General features: G+C 38.3%; 1 protein-coding gene across 5 annotated transcripts in view; it reads left to right on the top strand.

The window, feature by feature from the left end:
• TCF12 (transcription factor 12) overlaps positions 1 to 24,355 on the top strand; it is a 166,394-nt gene that overhangs the window by 54,044 nt on the left and 87,995 nt on the right. For all 5 annotated transcript variants that reach the window (XM_080626701.1, XM_080626700.1, XM_080626703.1 and 2 more), the window contains exon 6: positions 5,040 to 5,142. In XM_080626701.1, the coding sequence (XP_080482827.1) occupies positions 5,040 to 5,142 (103 nt within the window). The remainder of the gene's footprint in view (positions 1 to 5,039; positions 5,143 to 24,355) is intronic.

The following is a 24,355-nucleotide window of genomic DNA, read 5'->3' as shown; positions in this document are numbered from 1 at the left end:
ACATTTAGAGTGCCTTTGCTACTCAATTACATTGCAGAGCTAATTAGCAGTAGTCTTTCATTTGCATTTCATGACAGGTATTATTGATGGATGATACTTGTTGCTTTTATTTGTAGACATGTCTGACTTTGTCTTTCTGATCACAAACATGCAGTCAGATTGAAATCCAGGTGCAGAGTGAATGGTGACAACATTACAAAATACAGCAGCATACAAGGGAACAGTCAGCCCCCATTAGACTTCACTGGGACTCTGTGCTGTTGTACAGAAAGAAAAGTTTTGCCTTCCTTTGGCAAAACTTTGCCTTCCTGCTTGCTTTTGTAGTAGCTATGTAAGAGGGAGTCAAAACAAGATGGTTTTGAGTTTACAGTTATGGCATCTAATCATAGCATCACAGAATGCTTTGGGTTGGAAGAGACTTTAAAGCTCATCTAGTGCCAAGCCCCGTCCAACCTGGCATTGACCATTGTCAGAGATGGGGCAGCCACGACTTCTCTGGGCAACCTGTGCCAGTGCCTCACCGCCCTCATAGGGAAGAATCTAAATCTCCCCCTCCCCCCCCCTTCAGTTTAAAGCCATTCCCACTTGTCCTGTCCCTACAAGGATGCTGGGGATGGACTGTTCATCAGGGACTGTAGTGACAGGACAAGGGGTAACGGGTTCAAACTTAAACAGGGGAAGTTTAGATTGGATCTAAGGAAGAAATTCTTTACTGTTAGGGTGGTGAGGCACTGGAATGGGTTGCCCAGGGAAGTTGTGAATGCTCCATCCCTGGCGGTGTTCAAGGCCAGGTTGGATGAGGCCTTGGGTGACATGGTTTAATGTGAGGTGTCCCTGCCCATGGCAGGGGGGTTGGAACTAGATGATCTCAAGGTCCTTTCCAACCCTCACTATTCTATGATTCTATGATTCATGCTCTTGTAAAAAGTGCCTCTCCAGCTTTCTTGTAGGCCCCCTTTAGATACTGAAAGGTTGTCATTGTCAAAACCAGCTTGCTTTCTGTAGACAGAAGAATGACCCCAGCTATCTGCTCTCACTTCAGAATAAGGTGCTCAGAACAGAAAATAAATTTATCAGTAACTCCTATTTTGCAGACTTTCTGCTAGTTATTTGCTAAATACTCAAACTGTGCACTCTGATGCATGCTAATCCATTGGTATGTTTGCTGGGGAGGAAAATTGACAGAAGTGGGGATGTGTACTCAGCATGAAGTGTCTCCTTCTAGCTTTTCTATGTCAAGCTTGCCTCACAGGTAACAGTAGGTAGCAGTACTCCAAAGGGCTTTGGAAGCCCACCTGTGGTCCAAGAATGACGTCACCAGCCTGTTCCAGCAGAGCCAGCTCGGAGTATGTACCACTGAATAGCTCTTTCCAAGAGGGAGAATAGCTTTTGGCATAACTGATTAGCTTCTGTTTCTCCTTGGAGTCAGTATCTAGCTATGATCAAGTGAGTCCCCTTTCAGATGACAGTCTTCAAAATTGTCATGAACTGAAATTTCCTTCCTTTCTCAGAAGGAAAGAGATCTGCCTGTATTATTGAGTCTTCTTTAAAACATAGATTTGAAAAGGGGCTCTGATAGGATATGATGCATATAAATCCTCACCACCACCTTCTGTTGCTTTTGCTGTGAGAGGTGAGTTCAGATGCCAGCTGATGGTGTTTTCTCTTTGTTACTCAGTGACACAGGTGGGATATCCTTTTAGTAAACCACTGTCCTTTATAGGTGCTGCAGAGTTTTTAAGGATCTCGACTGCATTCCTCTTTAAGCAGTAAACATCTTGTCCATTTGTACTATCATATTTGTTAAATACATTTTTAAGCCTTGATTGTATGACTAGAAGATTCCAGTAGCTTTTCAGAAGCTATTGGAAGCTTCTATAAGCTTTTATCTATGACTGATTACAGCTCTTCCCAGTAGAACTTTATGCGGTTTATTATGTAAGTTAACAATACAGATGTAAAAACAAGGAATGGTATCAGAAATGCAATTTTATTTGAAGTACATCTTAAAGGTGAAGAATGCTCTGAAATACGTCTATGTAATTTAAAGCATTGTCCTTAGAATTCTTCAAGTTTTGCTTAATTTGCTTTTGTGAAGTGCGGAAGAAATTCGTTAAAACTGCATGTCTGTGTGGTTATTTCGTATTCATTTAATATGGGTGAGTTATGTGGGAATCAGTCCAGGGTTTCTAATCTGAAAGAAAACTGTGCTGCTTGAGCTGATAATCCATAACTCATTACTGAGACTCTGAATAACTTATGTCATGGTTGATAGCCAAGTGAAGACCTCTTTATGTAGGTCTACTGTAGATGAAGGCTGAGAGAGGTTACACTTTGCACAAGTGTAAATTCTGTGCTGTGTGACAAAGAATAAAATGCCTGACATCTAATTTTAGGAATTTAATCCAGGCACAGAAAAAACAATTGTGCTTGCGTATGCTGTAGAACATTTCCTTCCCTCTATAGTAAATATTCTGTTTTCTGTGGTTTTAGTGCTGTGAAGGACTTGAAGCATTTTGTCAGAGAGGTGTAGTTGATTTGTCTAGTGATGTAGAGATGTAATTTTGATCCTGTGGTAATTGGTTGCAGGGCATTTAGGGAAACTGAGAGGGTATGAAAAGAACATGATGTAAAGGATTATTTGAAGGAATTCTGACAGTAGAAGGGAGACCATCCCTTTCTGTATCAACTACCCATCCAGTTCTCCAATTCCTCAATTATATTTTTTGGGGGGGAATATGCGTATTAACTTGGGGAGGAGCATTACTTCTAGAATCATAGAATCATAGAATAGTTAGGGTTGGAAAGGACCTTAAGATCATCCAGTTCCAACTCCCCTGCCATGGGCAGGGACACCTCACACTAAACCATGTCACCCAAGGCCTCATCCAACCTGGCCTTGAACACTGCCAAGGATGGAGCATTCACAACTTCCCTGGGCAACCCATTCCAGTGCCTCACCACCCTTACAGTAAAGAACTTCGTCCTTATATCCAATCTAAACTTCCCCTGTTTAAGTTTTAACCCGTTCCCCCTTGTCCTGTCACTGCAGTCCCTGATGAAGAGTCCCTCCCCAGCATCCTTGTAGGCCCCCTTCAGATACTTATCTTTGTGTGTTAGGGAGGTTGTACTGTATGATGTATAACCATGTATGAAATGACTCTTGTTACATTTCCAGTAGTTTTATTATTTGTAAATAAAGATCTCTTGAAGATGTCAGTTTCTGGGGCTCATCTGGGCACCACTCCTGAATATCTGAGATAACGATTCTCTTTTATCGTTGATAGTGTCCTTTCTAGTTTTTTACTTAAATATATATAGTTGAAGTACTGACTTAGGGAAAAAGGTTTTTAAAACCCCCACAATATAAGCAGAGAGCCAGATAGGAAACTACCTACTTAGGAGCTTTGGTTTTTTTCTTCATTCAGCAGCTTTAATTTTTGTTTTATTTCAGCATAAAAATAAACCACATGTGGTGACCTTAGCTAGGAGCCACTCCATTTCCTCAGCAGCTGCTGCTACATGCTGCTTGTCTGACAGATGGGGCTAGGTCATGGTTACCAGAGGACACCCTTGTGGTCATAACCAAGTTGTAAATGTCACTAAGATTGTTTCTGAATGCCTATCACATGTGTATCACTGATTCTGAAGTAGATAAAGTCAGCCGAAGATTCATATGGGAGTTGAGACTCCCGGAAGATTACTTTTAAAGCCAAATAGCAGCAAGAGTTGTGACATGCATCTATAAGCAGCAGTAGTGATTTTGACAGTTATTTAGCCTTCAGTTACTAGCCCTTTGGTAGAACTGACAGCATGCCTGCAAAGATAGTGAGGCCTGTTTCAGCCCCGTTAATGTTGTCTTGAATGTGAGCCTGTGGTCTGCAAAAATGATAAATGTTCAGTGATTGATGATTTTATAGTTCCAGGGCACTTGGGATGGTTTCAGGTAGCTGTGAACAGTTTCCACCTCCCTCCCCTTTAATTGAGCCTGAGCTTTAGATTTCTCTCTGCAAGACTTAGAGAAATTAGTAAGTGGGAATTATAAGATAAGGTTAACAAAATGTTTTTCAAAACTTTGGCTACAAAGGAGGTGCAGTTTTGAGTGCCAGGTCTGTCATGTTTTGGTACAGACTAAGAGATTCAGTGCACATCCGATCAGTCCGAATGTCAAATTCCGTATTCATACCTTTATATGGAAAAGCTGAAAACATTTTGAAATGTACAAAAGAATTTTAAGTAATCGGGTTAGTTAAATAACATATGCATCTGAGGGTTTCTGTGGTTTCTGTCTCTGTGCCTTTGGCGCAAGCTTTCAATAAGCCAGTGTTTCCGGACTGGGAGGGGGTTGCTCCAAGCCTGCTAAGTTTGCTATACAAATGCTAGAAAAGTGCAAAAGAGTTTTTTCAGTTTGAGTGCTTGTTTGCAAATTGGGTGACAAAGTTGTTTATTTGATCACTGTTTGAAAGTAAACCTTCTGTCAGTGAGCTATGCCATTTAGTAATGTGATAGGGTCAAAATGCCTATTAATCTGTAACATTAATAGCAGGCTGCAAGGGGAAATGAATTCCTTCTTCTCATTTGCACTAACATTTTTTCCTAATGTCAGGAAAGTCCTTTCTCTTCCTGACCTTTTTACTGTGTTTTGTTAATGCAAAGAGAAACCTTGGGGGGGTGGGGGAAAATCAGTTTTGGGTTCTCCAGACTAATTCTGTTCTCTCAGTGGTGAGCGACTTATCACTAAGAGGATTCAAATATCAACCTATCTTAGTATTATTCAATTTCTAGAAATATTGTCCACGAGGACACAGCATATTAAGAAATTATATGGTTGCCTTTTGATGGGGCAGAAAGGAAAGAGGGGGGAAAAGGTAAAATATGGGCAGGGAGTAATTTCTGTGAGATAGATGCAAAGTCAACTTTTGTGATTAATGACCAATTGTGACTCCACACATTTAATTAGGAAAGTGTCATTACACTCAATTAGCAGGGCTGCCAAATAATCTGTTTAATACTCTGGTCTCTTTCTTTTTTTTCTCTAGGGTTTTGCAGACAGTCCTCATTACAGTGATCACTTGAATGACAGTCGATTAGGGCCCCATGAAGGATTGTCTCCGACACCTTTCATGAACTCAAATCTGATGGGTAAGTAGGTAATTCTTTACGAGTATCCCTTCAAAGCCTCTTTGGTCAGAAAGAGACATTTTTCATTCCCTTGTCTAGGCCTGACACATCAAGCATCTGGAAGTTGCTGTTTCTCATAGCAATGCTAACTTTCCTATTGAAATCTTTTTATGTTGGGCAAATTCCTCATAAAGGCATTGGCCACGAGTTTTTTGAAGAAAGAACAACCTAGATTTTCTCGAGTCGATCTAGAAAGCGCCTACATTTATAGTTGATTTTTATGTTTCTTGTGTGAATTCTAAATTATTTTAAGACTATCCCTTAACTTGTGTGAGAAGACATCTATAGAAATTTTTAATTCGAATATTTTTTTTAAAAAAGCTTGTTTTTCTAATGCTGTCAATTACTGAACCACCTACCAACTTACTTTAGGCTTTTCTTCAGCTAATAATTTGAGGTCTTGCCTCTTATTTTTAGTTTTCTGATTTCTTTGATATTTGTTGTGCTAAGAACATTGTCACTTCTAACAAATAGCTGCAGACTCCTTTTTTGAAAAGCAAATGTTACTGCGTCCAAGCCTGTGGGTGTCCAACATTTTCTATTTTTGAAACTGGCAAAACAAGCAGAATGTGTATTACATGGTGGGTTTAGGTATTGAGAGCTTTTTCTTCATTGCCTGCACTTGTGTTACCTGAAACATGTTAATGTATTGATGGCATTTTTTGAAACTCTTCTCCTATTCCAGTTTAGAGCTTAAGAATGTTGATTTTAAAATATTTGTTGCTTGGCAGTACATGGCTTTGGCACAAATTTTGTTTTCTTGCATCTTAAACTCTGAAGAATAACTCTGAACGTTTGTTCTGAGTTTGTACATTTGGCATTGTTTCACTTATATATTCTGTCTTGTAGACATGACCTATTTTGTGATCGCAGTATTGTCCTCTTAAGACATAGCCATGGTAATCTAAGTGGATTACCTAAATCCAAATCCTGGTGGTCTGCAATTTCTTTTGGAAATCTTTCTACTTTGCTCAGTCTTTGTTTACTACTTTTAATTTCTCCCAAATAGAGGAGACAAAGCAGAGCTATTGCTGAAATAAAAATTGTGTTTAAACCTTCATATATGAACCTAAAACTATGTAAATTGAAAATGAAAGTGTCTGTAGTCTTTGTTTAGAGTGCATGTCAATTGATGAATGATACTTATATTTGAAGACAGTAAAGCTAAAATGTAGTTTGCTTTAGTTATTTTGATAAAGCAGAGTAGAGCATCTCCCTAATATGGTTTCAAATATTTTGTCCTTTCATTAAATACAAGATACTAAAAAGGCAAGTTCCTTCAATTGCTTCTCCAGTGTTTTGATCAGTAGCACGTGTGGAATGGCTCTAGGCTTTGGAGTTAACACTGATTTTTATTTTGCAAAAATACATAGCAAAGTTTAATTTAAAAAAAAAAAATTGTATTGCCAAAAGTTAACTGTTCACTCAATTGTTCATGGTTTTATTTTGAGCCATCCAATTTCTAAACAATATATGCCTCTAAATACCTGAAAGAAACTATCCTCTTAGTTTTTCAGTTTTATTGAAGAGATGGCTAGGTGATTCCATTAGATATAATAAATTACATCATTAATACAGATTTGGGAAGAAGCCTCCATTGAGATTGTTTTGTAGAGAGATCTAATGCATTGCAAGATGTGTATGTGTCAGTTGCCCAAAGCAGTTGTGAACTGGAATAGTTTTGTAATGCTTTGTGGCTAGCAGTTGTTACAGATTGTATTTTGTTGGAGCAATAGTACTTCATTTCAGTATATATGTAGCAAAGAATTCTAGAAAGCTTTCAGTATGTATCTGTAAGCAATGTACACCTCAAAACTCTAAAAGTATGCTTTTAAAAGTATTCCACCTCTGGTTTTTGGCTTGTCAGAACAAAAAATTACATTCATTTTACTTATGTTACAGTAAAGGATGCAGCTTTGTATATCATACTTTCACATCAGGAATTTTTGCAATGTATCTAAACTTGATGCTGAAAGCTTGAAGAGAATAATGATAAAAGCTACATAGAAACATTGAGTAGTAGTTTTCTATGTAGTACCTCTGTGTTTATTATTAAAAAGAAAATGAGATTTCTTGTTAAGTTTCTTAAACTGTGTAATATTTTTTTGTGTAGCTTCAAATTGCAGACACATTCCTATAAACAGGATGAAAACATCCATTTTATTAGCTACTGTGGATGATTTTTAGTGGATCAATTGATTAGTCTGTGATGTTAAAAGGAGATGGAGGCTAAGAACATGAACTTGATGAGCTTATAGGCAGTATCTCACTAGGCTAACAGAAAGATGGAGCATCTGGGGTTTCATGCTGAAGATCTAAGAAACACATTCCTTCCCAACATTTTATCATGACTGAAATACATCTCTGAAATAGTTAAAAACTATAAAAAAAAAAAAAAAAAAAAAGAGAAACAACATATTTCACCATTGCTGTCAACACTTAAGAGCACCATTAAAACAAAAAATTGTGTGTCAAGGGGATGTTGTTATTTTGTGTATTATGTTCAGCCGTAAGCATATTTGCCTGAAGAGATAGCGTATTATAAAGTGGCACTGTCTTTCATGATGGAGCTCTCAAACATTTTAATGATCTTGTACATTGCAAAAGAGGGAAATTTTGTCTAACAAGAGTTGATAATGATTCAATAATGAACAATTTACCACAGAAAGATGCATTTCCATATTCATTTAGATATTTTTTGAAGTGTTTTGCAGAGGAAGTAAAGCTATTATGTTGGATTGGTTAGTGTTCTTCACTAATGAATTCCAGAATTATCCTGTTGATGTGTTAGTATAAAAAAAGAAGGGCCGTTGCTTGTATTTTAAGTAAAACTACTGAATCCTCTTGGCACCACCATAGTCTGTTGGTATCCATAGAGATACGTAGAAAATCAGGCTAAGATATATTGGTGGTATTGTAGCTCCATTTAGACTGGATAATCTTTGCTTATTCAACACTTTCTGGTTTAATTACGTTCTAGAAAACTATTCACAAGGATATGAGATTCTTTTCTCTGTAATTATGCTGTCTTTTAGTACGCTGTGGTTGCAAGTAGCGGTCAGTTTTTGCTAGGACCCTTTGAGTATGTGGTACTGTATCTTCTGTTGTACTGTTCCCTGGACTTTATTCTACAGAGCTTTTCTACTTCTGCTTGACAGGAAGAAAGCAGATCATTCTTGTATATAGCTTAAACGATTTTTTTGGTATGTCTTGAAAATTTGAAGTGAGTGACTTCATTTCTTTTTGAGTATGTGTCCTTTCACAAGAGGCAGAAAGGCTAAAGGCAAAACTTCAGTGCTCCATGTTCATTATCCGCGTCCTACACAGTTCCACGTGCTTGTACATAAGATGTCATTAAAAATTTCAGTCAATAGTGAATGAAAAGATGGTGGTTGAATGTAAGCTTGCCATGTTAAAATTGGTCGCTTGAAGTAGAGAGAGAAATCGTTTTTCCAAGTTTTCTTTAAAGTAGGCTTCCTTGTTTTACCATTATTTCTTTTGCTAGTTGCTTTACAGTTTAATTTGGTTAAATTTTCGAGCTCTGGGTGTTTCGGAGCTAGTCACAGAGTTTAAAGACTTGTAAACCAAGAGAACTGGAAACTGTTGTCATAGGAAATTATGAATGTATAGGAATGAAGGATTTTAGATCATTTGCATCGTCCTGGGCTCACCTACTCACTGTAAAAGATCATTTGCAGGGTCATAATTACTGGCTTATTTCCTATCATTTGTGGACACTGTAACAGTCACCTCTATTAGTGTCATAGTGAGATGGTGACTGTTGCTAACAAACTTACCTCTGCACTAGGTATGGACATAGTATTTTATTAGGGTCAGCATTAAGTGTATGCAGGGAAGTCAAGACATGCCTCAGTGTTGTTACAGGAATTAGAGCTATAAATTGTACAGATTACAATCAAAATATAGTTCCTTATACTCTATTTATAGTGTGAATATAAAGGATAACCCTGAAATAAAAATGTGAAGGAAGCAAACAAAGTACTCCTTAGTGAAAGCAAAGTAATAAATTCTGGGGTTTTTGCTGTCTGGGTCCCTTGAATGTCGTTTGTATTTGATGTGCTGGAATCACTCAGGTGGTTTGTCATCAGGCTTCACAAAACAGGGTTTTCAAATAAATTACATATACATACACCATTTATTATGGTATTATCCTCTATCAGTGTTTAACTGTCTTGTACCAGTGTAGCAGGTGGTTAATAGGTATGTGTTGGGTAGAAACCGCCATGTGGAGTGAAGGGTGGCAGGAGCAGAAAGGTGCTTGGTGGGTCGAAGCCAGATTCCATGAATTGTCTTTCAAGTTACTGTGAAACTAAAGACTCATTTTGTGGATTAATCATGTAAATGAGTGAGCAGTAGCTGGATTTGGGATGCCTTCTGATTTTAGAGTTACTGTTCACTTAATTGACTTGATTGCTGAGTTGTGTTGGTTTGTAAGAGCTACTATGCTTCTGCTAGTGCGTCTTTCAAACTAGTGACATTACTATGTCTAATTTTTGTTCTAAAATATATTGTTTGATTTGTAAGTTAAGCGTCCTAGTGGTAAATATTTTTAAAGATGAACATTACAGGCATTTTTTTGAAGTGACATGGTAAATAGCTGAAGCTTCAGTAAGCTTTCCAGTATTGATGGTGTTCTTGAACAGGTGATGTAAGCCTTTTAAACCTTAAATTGCAAAGGTTATCCTTGGTGAAAGGGGAGACTTTTGAACTTCAAAATACAAGGAAAAGAAGGCATTGATCTGAATGATTTCTCAGTTAAGGATCTAACTGATCTTCAGGAGAACTGGTTTTCTTTCTCAGTAGCTCTTCGATAAAAGAATTTTGAAATTGCAGAGATAGAGCTTATTATCAAATGGCTTTATGATGGTGAAAGCAATAAAAGGAAGGAAGCAAAGGTAAATAGGTATTAAAATGGCAAATGTTAAGAATGATGCCATTATAGCTTTTTCTAGGAATCTTGTTTTAATTACCTTTAGGAAAGGAGAGGACAGATGCGAGTAGAGTGGTCCAAAATAAGTTCGATTTCCTTGAATTGACTTCTGTAGTTATTACTAATCTTCACGCATGGAATAAAATAGGCATCACAAGGGAAATGATCTCCAGAGATACGAGCAATGGCAAGATTGATCTGAAATAATTTGTGTGCAGTTACATCGTGATTAACTTGGAGAATGGTGGGGACGAAATATTTTGTATCCTTCAGACAAATCATTGGGAAAAAAAGAGGAAAGCATTAAAACAACACAATAACAAAACAGAGGCACAACGAAGATTATACCAAGTGCTTCAGTTCATCTTATTTTACAGGAGTAGGCAGTAAGTTTAAAGAAAATTGTTAAGGAGAGCTAATAAGCTTCACATAATTGCCTGTCAAACGTTATTGTAGGCTAAGAGTTCAGAAAAACTTTTCTTGGTAAAAAGGCCAAGTTAAAATCATCCAGAGTTACAGTACTCAAGGGTATTGGGCTGCTCTAAGACACTTGTCCACCACAAGCCATAGACTGTCAACTTCCCATGCTGGAAAAGTTCCTTGAAATTCACTTGACAGTAGCTGTTTCAGTATGCAGTTACAGTAATGCAGTTTCACAGCGTTATGTTTACATTGTAGCAAATCATTTATTGTTTTGATTATTAAAGCTAAAAATACCAAGATGCCGACTCATCTATATGGAATACATCATGACTGTGTTTCCCAAAGTGTTGCCATTGCTTCACCCTACTAAAGCTGCATGTCTTGTTGCTTCACGTAGCTGTATGGTTTGTTTTTTCTTCTAAATGATTTTTCCCCAATAGTTGCATATCATGAACCTGGCAAATGGAAGATTTATATTTACATTTCCTTGTAAGAATGTTTGTTCTCTTTTTGGTACTGTGCTTAGTTGCTTGATTGACCCTTTGTAGATGATACTATAGATTGGCTAACAGCCTGATGTGAATTTTATAGTGTTTTGGTCTTTATAATGAAACTTTCAAATTCAGAGAATTGTTTTAAGTTAAATTTCAATGGTTCTTCCTCTGTTCTAGAATTGTTTCATATATGAATGTATAAATCACTGTAAATTGCAGGTGTGTTCCCCCTCATTCTCTCCCCCTCTGCCCTGTTTTGTTTGTTTGTTTTAAATACTTTTCTTCTGGGGACATCTGCCTGTGTCCCAGCTCTGGCGTGGCCTGTTAGGGAGAGGCAGGCTCTTCTTGTCGGTCCTACCTGTAAAGCCTTGAAAACCTTGGACCTGGCTTACTGGTTACTCTGCTGGTCTGCAGGCTGAAGCTTGCTAGTTACGATGTTTTGTATCTCTTGGTACGGTTTCAGATTTATCTTTACTTTTTTTTTTCCCCAGGTATTACATTAAATAAATTCCACTCACACCAAAGAATTGCTCTCATCTGCTCTTCATTTTCCTTTTGTGAAAGCTAATGGGTTTCTGGGAAATTAAATTACACAGTCATTTAGTGAAAGTGCTAAGTGCAGGGCATTTTTACCCTTGGGTTTTTGCTCACAAGAGTGTGTGTTAAGCTCAGTTTTCCCTTCTGTTTACAGTAATATTTCAATCAAATAGCTTTCCTAACATTTCTTTAAACACAGTAATACCTCAAGGCTTTCCGCAGATGTAGCGGGGTCTCGCATCCCTGGTAACGCTGTGCTGTAGCAGGTGTCCGCCTGTGCTCGCTCCCCCTGGAGAGGCTGATCCTCCTCCTGCCAGCAGCTGTGGTGGAGGGGCCGGCAGCCCCTCTCCCTCCTCCGGTGGTGCTCAGGTGTGGGGCTGCAGGTAGGAGCAGCTGCCTGCCCTGGCGGGTGAGGAGCCTTGCGAGCAGGTGCCCTGCGTTCACCTCCCCTCCCTGCATGAGCCTGACAAGTGACTGCTGTGGCAGTTCAGCCTGAGCGAGCACTGGTAACATTGTGCAAGTTTACAGGATCATTATAGTCTCCAAATCAGTGCTGGAGTCATTTTCAGACTTTGTCTGAGGTTCAAGGGAAAAAACCAGAAAGGTCCTTTTTCTGGCAAGTAGGAAAGTGAAGAAATCTGTCCTTGAAAATCCATCAAACTGTACGATTTAACACTGTATGATGAAGAGCAGGTGGTACCTTTTCACTGGATACTACTAGTGCCACAAGAACCTTCACAGGACACAGCATGTCCCACAGGCAGAACGTGTGGTTTGCTGCCCTGCGGGCAGTGGTGGTGTTGGCACTGCCTGCTGACGGGAGAGGAAGTGGGCCCTAGTGTGGGTTGTGTTGGAGGCAAACAAAGTGTTGCCTCCTTCCCAAAGGCCTCACGCTCAAGCCCAGAATTTCTGTCATACTGAGTGCTTCTGAATTGCCAGTGTGGGAATTCAAACATGCAAGTCTGTGGCTTTTTAATTTTGAAATATTTTGGTTCTGATAAAACTTGTTCTGCAAAGCTTGGGTTTTAGTTAGTGCAGTCTGATACACTGGAGTGTCAATTTATTCACAGTGTACTCTACTATTTATTCGCCTTTTCAGAGGCAATCTGATGAAATTTTTAAGTCTTGCATTTCCTCTTTGTTATAACATGTCAGTTTAGCTGCTGTAGGGTATGTTTATCTGTTACAAGGCTCATCAGTGCATGAAATGCTGAAAGGGCATATTTCTCTCTTGTGGTTCCTGCCATCCCTGGGCACTTGTAGATGTGTTCCAGTGGATGGGATCAGCTGGGTGAAGCTGTAGGATTTTATATTTCAGTCTGTCTGAAGGCACCAAGCTCCTTTCCAGGGAGAGGGGAGAAAGGGGTGACTCTTTCCCATACTGGTGATGTAACTTCCCCATGAGGCAGTTGCTTAGGGATCTACATAATAACTATTATCCTGTTCAAATAGGAGACTGTAGAAAGCTCACTGGTGATTAAAAGATAATTTTGTAATTTTTCATGGCTTGTCTTTGTTTTGCAATAAAGATGTTTGCTTATCGCCAGGTGCATAAAAATCATTTACTTAATTCTCTATTTCATTCCATTAATTTTTTTTTCATTCTTGTGTGCATGTAGCTACAGCCTGTGAGTCTCTAGCAGTCCAGCTTTTAATAAATGTAGCAGCCTGTATCCAGTGATTAAATCCTGAACTGATCAACCAAAATGATGTAACTAGGCTGCTCATGCCAAAACAAGTAGCTTTTGTGATTTGGGGCGTTATAGTATTTGCGTTAATATGATTTGAAGTTGTTAATAGTTTGCTTTAGAGAATGGATTTTAGTGAGTCAAATGTTTGTTGCTGCTGGACACATGACTTTGTTTAGGTACGCAGACACCTCAGAGGGAGAAGCAAACTGGGTGAAATTGTGTCAGTGAGCCTATAAAAGATGTAATTTTACTTTTTAGATGCACGAAGGTATTGGACTTCTAATACGACTGGTTTTGTGAGTTGCCCGAGTGGCCTCTGCATTTTCCCTAGAGTTGTAAGCTGCTGCAGGTGTGCAGTGCTTCAGTTATGGAGTGGGTTAATGGAATGAGTATCACCAAAAGAAAACAAATTTTTAAAGTTTGATTTTGAAAATAATGCCTGGATGCTTTCGCTGCAGCCCAACATTGCACCACAGTTTGGTTTCTGGAAAGTGGGTGAAAGATTTTTGTGTAACAGCAATGTGCAGAAGACCAGAGACGCTGCAGCTCGTGCTTTTAGGAGATGGTAGTATCTTGCTTTACATGCAAGCCTTCTTTTGTTGCTGTCTTTATGCTTTTCCGAAGGCAAACAGCACGGTGGCTTTCAGCTGGGTGTATGGTTTCTGTCACTCTAATGCATGCATGTGTATTGGGAAGTCAGCTGAAAATTCTGAGGAGTTATTTCTTAGGCGTCCAGATGAAGGGTCACTTTGAGGAATAGAAACCTTGCTATCCTTGTGAGTGGAAGCCTCACCAGGATGGCATTTGGTGGAGGGAGAGTGCTGTTTGGTTGGGGAGGGTGTTTGTGGAAGATGCTTACAAGGGGTCCCTCATCTGAAGATGAGTTAATACATCATTTTATATGATATGTTATGTACAGGAATAAAGAAACTGACAGTATTTGGGATTACTGTTACTAATTCCTTTAAAGTAAAACACTAGCCTTAAATTCAGTGATGAAATAAAAAAGGTTCATTGGAACGGCAAAGAATCACAGCAGTTAGTATTGAAATAAATTCAGACTGATTTTACAGTTTTTCCTGAAACTGCTGAGGTCTGGCATAAGCCTTAAAGGTAGTCAGGAACCAAGTGCACTAAAATACAGAATGTGTAAGTGTATAATGTGTAAATTCAAATTGGGAGTGTAGAGGCTGTGTGCAAAACCAGCACTGTCTTCACAATAGCTGTTACAAAATTTTAGTTTACTTCCCAGTGTAACAGGGACCTCTAAAATAAGCCTGGCACTTGTGGCACAAATGCGCTACCAGTAAGGCGTCTTGCAATTTCTTCCTCGTATTCAATGGGACTTAGAAAGCAGAAGTCTTGAGAGTAACGTTGTGACTTGTTACAGTCCTTGAAGCTTCAAGGCTGATCCCTTTGGTCTGCATTGAATACTTAAGTGCATGATTGCATAATAAATACATTTTGTCATGTGTTAAAAAGCTGTGCAGAGATAGGAAGAAGTATACTTGCACACTCATTTATGAGGGTACTGCAGTTTTAAGTATGCTTTCTGCATTGTAGGATCACAGTGAAATCTGACTTACAATTTTGCTGTGATAAATAACACTTCTGTTTCTGACTGGATTCATTTCTTTCCTATGACATCCTTTATTTGTTTCCCATACTGCTAGTGCATTACAAGCTGTCAACTCAGATTTGATTTAATTTATATATTTGGAGTCTGCATCCAACTTCAAGTACAGGTTGATTAACCTGCTTGAATAGAGATTTACAGAAAATAATTCCTTACAGAACCGTATTTCTTAAATAGGCCATACTTATCTTAAAAGTTGCATTGCCTTATGAAATACCGTAGAGAATCTTCTGATCATGTCACCCTAACTTCAGAGGAGTTGGCAGAAGCTCATATATGTGTTATTCTACAGAAAGCATTTAGCACACCTTAATGTTCTACCTATCAAACAAAAAAATGAAGACTTTTTTGCATATTTATAAGGTGTTCTCTTTAATTTTAAAGGAAATTTTTTTTCCATATAAATGTGTTGCATTATCACACAGCTTCAAGTATGAAAGATACTGAAATTGATACGGATACGCAAGATCGGAAACTGAACTCTTATTTTCTGGGATACAATTCTGTCTTACTTTGTACTCAGTCAAAGGAAATGTCATCCTTTCACCTGATGTGAATTAAATCGTCTCAATGATAGTTGAGGCTATTTCTGGTTTCTTTTTTCCAGCAGTGCGATGTTCTGTGGCAAAAGATCTGCTAATATATTTTACCATCACTGAAACAATTTTTCTTTACATCTTCTGGGATTGATATGCTTAAGCTCAAGATAAATGTTACTAGCATTGCTAGTATGTAAAATATTACTTCATAAATAACAAAGCTGAGAAATTGTCATGCCATTTATTTTTAGGTGTCTGAACCTATCACTTTTCTGGGCACATTGGGCTGATCTATGAGAGCACAATCTGAAGTCTGCCGTTCATGTAATGCTCAGTTTACCTTGCACTGCTGCATTGTTCATGCCCAGCATACTGGGGACTTGGGGGTTATTTTGTTTTGTTTGATTACTGAGAGTGGTGGGAGGAGGAGCGATGATTGGCTTGTCTTTCTGGTGCTTGGCTGCATTTCCTTTAATTTTTTTGTTCACTGCTTTTATTCATCAATGACAATTTATAAACAGTGCATGTTTCACGATGATTTCAGCTTTGAGTGCCAAACAACTGTATGATTTTGTTCCTTTGTTTGACAGCTATCTGGCACTATGCCTTGTGCACAATTACAATGAATTTTTTTGTCCAGTATATGTGTATGTTCTTTTTTTCATTTACATTTTTGCTATTACTTTAGAAATGTATCTTCCTAGAAACATGATTCAAAAGGTACTTGGTAAAAATAACCCAACAACTTTGTAAAACTACTAAAATGAATGGAGTGTAAACCTGTTCCTCCAGTATTTTGGAGCAGGGGTAAAGGCAGAGAGGCCAGAAGAGAAATACTGCTGGTTTTCGTTGATTAAGTGGCACAGTTGCAAACTATGAAAAGGAAAATGGATTGCTGGCAGAAGGAAAAAGCCCATGTGTTTCTCCAGTTCGTAACCATTTTATGTAGGATAGTTTGCTTACATATATGGAATTAACAGTGGGCTTTCAGTAATATATTTAGAACAGAGTAAAGATAAAGAACAACTTGTAGAGGATTTTCTGTACGATTCATCTCATTTTGCCTACATAGAAGAAAATTTGGAGCACAAATGCCTTGAGCTCAAGATAGTGACTTTAGCTGGCTCTTTTGTGCTTGGTTGACATTCTGAAGTATGAAGGAGGCAAGCTTCCCTGTTGACTGTACTCCTCCGAGCTGCTGGTTTCTGTGCCTCCCTCTTCCCCCAGCACAAGCACAGCTTGGTCTCATGATAGAGACATAGTGCAAATGCCAGTAAACCAATGTGAAATAAAACACCAAATTGAAAGGCAGTGATTCATCAGGAGAAAATGTTATCCAGGCCCCAGCAACTTTTATTCCTCTTCTGACTTGTGCTCTAAAACATCATTATTTCCTTGATAACCAATTTCAGCGCAGCTATTGAGCTGAAAGCTATGTTTTAAAAGCTGTCACTGCCCTTCTGTCCGATCTCTCTTGTTTTCTCGATGGTATTTTTATGTTGCTTTCTTGTTTTAGTGCAACACAATTATGTCATTGGTCCAATATATTTCCTTCAGAAATGCCAAAACATCAGAAGCAGAAAATAATGTAAACTTAAATTTACATTAAAGTCATCAACAGAATCACCTGTTCTCAAATCTATAGGATATAGTTTTAGTATAGTTTTACTCTATGGTTAAACTTGTATTTTTGTCCCTAAATGCACCCATCTGGATCAATACACTATTCCACCTGGGCACTTCCATTAGGCTTACACACAGCTGTGTGTCAGGATTTTGCTTGTCATTACCAGGTATGACTGTCTTTCTTGGTCAGTTGACTTTTTTGACTGTTTTAAGAAAGGCCATTTTTTTTGTGGTTTTGTGCAGGTATGTTGCTTTTTGTAGATAGGTTTTCTCTTTTTTTCCCTTCATTTTAAATATAAAGAAAGTTTTTAAACTTATTATGCTCTGTTATTTACAGTATGGTACTTCCTTGGCTGTTGAAATGTAGAGCATAACGTCATTCTTCACATTTGCTCTGTTGTTATTCTTGGTTCTTTATCTGTGTATGTGTTACTGGCCAGTGCTATGGGTGGAATACCGTGGTAGAGGAGTTTTTCTGTTTCAGTGTGGATCTTTTTGCTTGTATGTGAGACATCTGCACATTCAAAACCAGGCTCTTCCAAGTGATCTTTGAGTGCAGATTGTGAACAGGGGTGCTGTGTAGTACAGTAAGTATTCTCTTTCACAGCACAGATTGCTGTGCACTAGATTTGGAAGATCAAAACTGTTTGTTCTCATATTGCAATGGAGGTGCATTCTCTGATGCTCTGTTAGAAGAGCTAGAAGTTACAGTGCATGGACAAGAGGATAATAAAAGCCATTATAGGAAAATATGTTTTAAACCGGAAAAAGCATCATTTATTGATGGCCAGCTTGTAAACAAACCTGCAAGGCTGTGGCTTAGTTACATTGGAGGAAGGAATATGAGCCAGATGTTAAAACACCCTTTGGTTACTTCTGAAAGAGTGAGTTTGAATGCAAAATTATGAAATCTGCTTATTTCTGTTAGGTCAACAGCATGGGTTCAGACATGCTGAAGGGGAGCATCATAGTTTTCCACTGCAGGAAGCAAAATAACATGCACATTTTTAGTGTCCAGTGTTCTGTTATTTAAAACATGTCCTTCTTACTGAAGCTTCTGGGATGAGCATGGGTGTTTTTCAGGACATTCGATCCCTTGTAGCATGTACCATGCTGCTCAAGGCAAGAATCTGTAGATGTCACAGTCATCTTGCCACACGTGATGAATCACTTTGCCTAGAGATTTTCTGCCTGCACAGCCGCTGGGGTGGCTCTTGTCTCCCTAAGGATGTTCTGTTCGACTAGCCATCTGAGCTTACTCTGCTGTGACCAGTTGAGAAAGTACTAACTCCAAACTTTTTCACATTTCCTTTCTACTAGTAAATAATGTGGGGGTCACATCATATAAATACATATGTAGAGGAAACTGCTGACCAAACTCAGAAATAAGGCACAAAAAGGACTAGTTTGCATTTAAAAATGCTATCTCTTTAAATTTCTTCAGTTTGATGGGGATTTTTTGTGTGTGTGTGTGTTTGTTTTTAGTTTGTTACAAGAATCATGTCAAGTGATTGTAACTGCAGCATGCTGTCCAAAATGTGTTTTTCTTTTTGTGTCTCTCTTTGGATACATTTTTTGGTTGTAAGACAGGATTAATGGCAGCTGATAATAAAACCTGAAGTTTCAAGATAAAAGATCTGGTCAACTGTGTCCTTTCAGAGGTCCATAAATGTGCTCTGGGGAGCCTAAAGAAAACATTAAAAAAAATATGTTGATGTTTCTAGGGTTTAATGCAATTCATGCTTTTTAAGTAGTTTAAAATTTGTAGCAGGTAAACTTAAATTCGTATCTGACTGTTCAGTTTCCAGATTCAGTGGTCTAAAAACATATGCACTGACCATTTCGTTGTGGCAAGATGTGTATCTCCCCGTTTTTGCAAATGTATAGTACATCAACAGTGAGGCACAGGAAGTGTCAAACTGCAGCAAGTAAATTCTATTTTGAGGTTTCTTTTTGTGTTGTTTTACCTTCTCAATTACTTACATTCTTACCCTTCCTGCCTTTTTGGTTTTGACTGTCTTTTTGACAATATATATTCCTGTGTTCTCCCCTTCCCGTGTGAGCAGTGCAGTCCCTAACTCCCTTTGTAGCCTGTTCAAGGTCTGTTGTTGTGAGGAGGAGGTGGCTCTTTGCCTTCTTTACTCCCTCCCCCTGAGAAAATCCACCTGTTCTTCTTTCTAGCAGGCGTTTGCAGTGATTTAAGAAGGGGGTGGCAGTGTAGCTGAAAATTATTAGGTGGCCATATTTTATCTTTTCATTTGTACACAGAAGCACCTTTTCTAACTTACGTTGACTTTCTCTTTTCTGTCCTGCTGACCCTTTTCAAATATTTGCTTAAGTAGGCATTCTTGGGAGAGCTGCTCATCTATATTCTGGTTTGGAAGACAAATCTAAATAAAAAATTTTGCACAGACTTCCCTTTTTCCCCCAAGGATGTTGATTTTTTTTTTTTTTTTTTTAAAGAATATATTTATCTTGCACAAAATATTTTCGCTATCAAGAACAGCCTTTAAATGTAAAATAGCTCCAAGTAATGTAAGCATTCTTTTTGTCATAACTTTAAGATCCAACTCAGTAAGTACTGTAAAACAAATCCCAAAATATTCCTTATATCCTAAAAAAAAAAAAAAGAAACCCTTGCCTCCATGAAACTGCAGCTCTTCTTTGCAAGGAGTCTTTTACTGAGAGAAGATAAAGTCTTAGTTCTCTTCATGATTTTTTTTTTTTTTTTCTCCTCTCTGAAAATTCTGGATTTGTCTGCTTTTTTACACTTGCAACTTTGACAGCTACTGGAAATTCTTGAATACATGCAGTCTGTGTCACATTGAAAAACCAGTATTGGAATGAAAATGTTATTTGATACCTGGAAGTATAGCTTGATTAGTTCTAAAAATGCTTATTTTGAAGTCAAAGCCAGTTATGCCTGCCCAAGGTTTAATACTCCTTTTTTATAATGAACCCAGCTGTAAAGCCTGAATGGAAATCAACCAGCTTGATGCTAACAGCTGATCATAAGGAATCCGGTTAGACAAAATGTAAAATGAATAGTTTTTATTGACCCTGGATAAAGCTGAGCAACATCAGTAAACGTGATTTAGATAAGAGAGACCAGTTAAGCTGTAGCTTGTATCTAAACAATTTAGCTGGGTTTGTATGTTTCTATAGTGGTTAAAGAACGTTCTTAGTAGTATTACAGTTTTTCTTTGGATTTGTATGCTTAAAAGAATTGCTTTTACTAAGAGAGCTAGATACCTCATTTTAGCTATGTTTTCAGTTTGAGGTTTTATTTGTCGAATTAATTTCGTAAAGCTTTTTTTAACATTGACCAAATGCGTGTCTTCTGCTTGTTAGGGCAACATTTGCATTAACTGTGTCTCATTTAACCATTTTTACTCCAGAAATCACAAAACCCTTTCATTCTTAGCTATCAACTGTCATAAGTTCCAACCCATTTTTACCTCTGTTTATTGTAAATAACAATTCTGCTGTATTTGTAATACTGGGAGTACTTCTTGCAGAAATCATTTCAGGTTAACCTTGTAGCCACTTAACCATTGTACCGACAAGATGAGGTTTTCTGGTTTGGGGGTGGGTGTGTTGTTCATTTGTTTTATAACTGTCTTGCTCATTATCTTCTGGCTCCCTTTTTCCAAACAGTGGTAGTTGCCTAATTTTGAATGAATTAATAAACGAAAGCTGCTACTTGCAAGATAAATTTTACTAATTTATATGCTATATGCGTGTGAATTAAATATAATATTTTGTTGACAACTTTGCTTCTGTATGTTTTAGGGTTAAGAATCATAGTATAAGGAAATTTTTACTAGAGTCCTTTGCTGCAGAAAATGTTTCAGGAGTTATATATCATTTTGCTTATGGATTAGAATTTGTGTTACTGTTGTCATGACTCCTTCACTGATTTGAACAAACTGATTAAAATCTGTTCCTGTTATCTTGATGTCCTGTTGCCTATAAAATGTATATAACAATTTGATCCCTGATACTTCTAAAAGATTTTCTGAAGTTCATTAAAGTTGACTTTTCGTTTCATGCAGTGCTCTTTGAAATCCCCTTGCTTGCAAGCAGTGCCACCTTTTTGCCATCTTAGAATACCCTTTCTTTTGAAGTTTCTCTGATAAAACTTACCCTTTTGTGCTTTAGTTTCCATATGTTCAGCTGAACCCTCACTTTCTGTGTTGTAGCTTTTTTAGGTACAGTTGCATCACAAGCAAGCAAAACTGCTCTGCTTTCCCACCTTAGTCAATGAGAAGAGAGGTTCTAAACCAGAAGAGGTTTAGTGTTTGGGGCATGCCTCCTACCAGAGATACGTGCCCTTGTCTTCCCCCATGTAGTGCTTTAGCACAGGGAAGGCAGGTGAGGTGCTCAGGCTGGCCTGGACACTTGGGTTAACTGTCCCCATCTCCCTCTTGCTTAAGGTATGGGTGAGGTTTGCTGAGGTTTGTTTTCATTTTGGATGACATTCTTTGTCAAACTCTTCCCAGCTCTTTCCATTGTAAATGTCACCAGCTGTTAGTCTTTTACCTCTTAAGAGATTTCAAGTCTGTAGCGTAGTCACCAGCTTGCCCTGTGTTGCATATGAAGGATGACGAATATTAGTACTTGATTCATTCTATGACATTTTTAATTCCTGTTCAAGAGCTTTGAAAATAAAAGAAGCTGAATGTAATCTAAAAAACCTGATCCTATTAAGGAAGATGTTCTGGTTTTTAACACTGTAGGTTCCTTCCCCAGATACTACAGTAATTAGCATTCTGTGAGTGCCCAGAATAGAACAAGTCATCAGGCCCTTAATTTAATGATTTATTGATTAATGATTTTTTGTATTCTAGTGAGGGAGAGTACTTCCTCATCTGCTGCTGGTCAACATGATTCTGCAAAAGGATGTGAATATTCCTTTGATATTACTCATGTTTGTTCTTTTGACTCTTTTGTGTTCATTTAACACCATGTCTGCAACCTCTTTATCGTGTGGATTTTTTGGACTGCAGAACATAGATTTGGCCCTGTGAAAAGGTGAATCGTACCGAGACTCTGACTTGAGAGCAAAATGCAAATGTTTCCGTGCATTTTTCTGAGATCTTGGAGATAGGGAAGGGAAGAAGCCAAGGAAGGGAGATTAAAAGGACCTGCAGCAGTACAGATCACCAAATGATCTGTTTCTTAACAAAAATAGTGCTTTCTGCTTCTGACGTGATTTCCCCTCACTCCCCTTCTTGTATCAATGAATTACACTGTAGTTCCTTTGTGTAGCCTTCTGGATGGGAAAGGAGGAATTGTGATAAACCAAAAGCAACATGTCGTGCAACCTAACAACTATACTCTCACTATGGCTACTGTACTTATTTGTCCAAGGAGTTCTCAGCAATTTATGCCTGAAAGCAAAGATGAGGTGGTTCAGTAGATGCTAGCCGTGTGGGATCTAGCTGTGTAATTCAGAGATGTCTGCTCTTCATATAACTGATTTAAGAAAAACATAATACCGAATGGTGGAGTGCTATTTACCTGGGCACTTAGAGCATTCTGAGTGCGAAAAGTGCATATTAATAGTTTGCTTAGTACTTTACATTTCAGTTGTGACTTATTTGACTTTTTACCCCCAAGGCATAATGTAATTTCAAGAGAAGACGCACTCTTTTGTCACATCTGTTTCCCAAATATCTTTTTAACAGTGCAAATACTTACGAGTATAGCATGATAAACTCTAGCCAAACTGTCTCCATACGCTTATGTCTGTAATGTTTATTATACTCCTAATTCATCAATAGCACAAACATAAATCAACATTTGAAATTGGTCTTTTTTGCTAACTGTAGTCGAAAGCAGCTAGTGCTCTAATTCAAGACTTGGTGTGGTGTGATCCCATCACACTGTGTAATATTTTATCTGCTTGCTTTAAAACTTATCTGTGATACTTGCTTTGAAAGAAATGAAATAATTTATTTCACAGAGAGCATTGGCAAGCGTGTAGGGTTTTTTTTTTTTTTTTTTGTTTGTTTTGGTTTTTTTGGTTTTTTTTTTTTTTTTTGGTTTTTTTGGTTTTTTTTTTAGATTTAGCTTTAGTTTTTTTTGGATTGCCAGTGGTCTTGTTTATTTCAGAATTCTGTATAATGTATTGTCAAGTACAGAAGCACATTCTTGTCTTGATTCTTTATTTTTTCATCTCGCTTTGTCCTTTATCCCTACACACTTGCTATTGTTCAAGGGTTGCTTTGTGAAAGGTGCGAGCATCGTGCACAGTTTATTTTGGCAAAATGAATAATGTTTCCATTGATCTGGGTCTGAGCCTACTATCCTTCCTCGGGCAGAAGTTCGTAGCTTCAGGTTGTTTCCTTGCAGGCTCTGCTCAGATTGCGGCGCGGAGCCGGTGGTTCAGCTCTACCCAGCACTATTAATATGCACAACATGACCGGTTTCGGGGGAAGGTTATTAGAATGCTGGTTTGTATCCTCCAGTGAATGAAATGATGTGTGATTATGAAGTCATCAGGCATGGACCAGTAAGGCTCGAGAGAGCCTCCCCCCCAGGTCCTGGGGGTGCCATTGATTGGTGACCATGTGTTTGTGCCCGATAGACTGTGAAATGGTGTGTTGCTACACGGCTGTGTTGCACCTGCGCCCCACCGAGGTGATTGATTGGTTTGGTCATGTGGAATGTTCCCATCTGGTCTGCAGTAATGTGTTTTTTTTGTTGGGTGGTTTTTTTTTTTTTTTTTCCTTCCTTCCTCTGCTCTCCCATTTCCCCTTCATCCGCCAGCAGCCAGCGCTGGCTGGGTCGTTAGAGCCGGCGGTTGCAAAAGGCAGCGTGAGTCTTTGCCTTGAGAACAAAGTGGGGCTGCTGCGAGTGCAGCGAGCGCTGTTTTCGTTTCTGCTAAAAGATCACATAGTCTGTGGTGTGCTCGTGAGCAGCTCTGGGACAGCTATAATTTCTTTTAAGAGCTGGGGGGGAGGGTCAGGACCTGACAACCAAACCCCAAAACCTACGTGTAACTGCAGATTTCTTACTGTTCTTACAAAAGCGCTCCGCTATTGTAATTAGATTACCCAAGTAGCAGCGCATGTGGAAGATCTTATTTAACCTCAGAAAAGTAGTAGTTTATTTATTGAAAACTACTGATCTTGCACTTTAAATGCCAAGAAATTATTTTAGTTCCTTTAAAAAAAATTCTATAGTTACATTGGGCGGTCTTGTTTGATATTTCTTAATCTCACTCCTTTTTCATAATTGATCTATTCATTCCACTTAATGACTAATTACAT

This window comes from Psittacula echo (assembly GCF_963264785.1).
Source record: "Psittacula echo genome assembly, chromosome: 10".
NCBI classification, from domain to species: domain Eukaryota; kingdom Metazoa; phylum Chordata; class Aves; order Psittaciformes; family Psittacidae; genus Psittacula; species Psittacula echo.
This window is presented reverse-complemented; position numbering and strand designations above follow the sequence as displayed.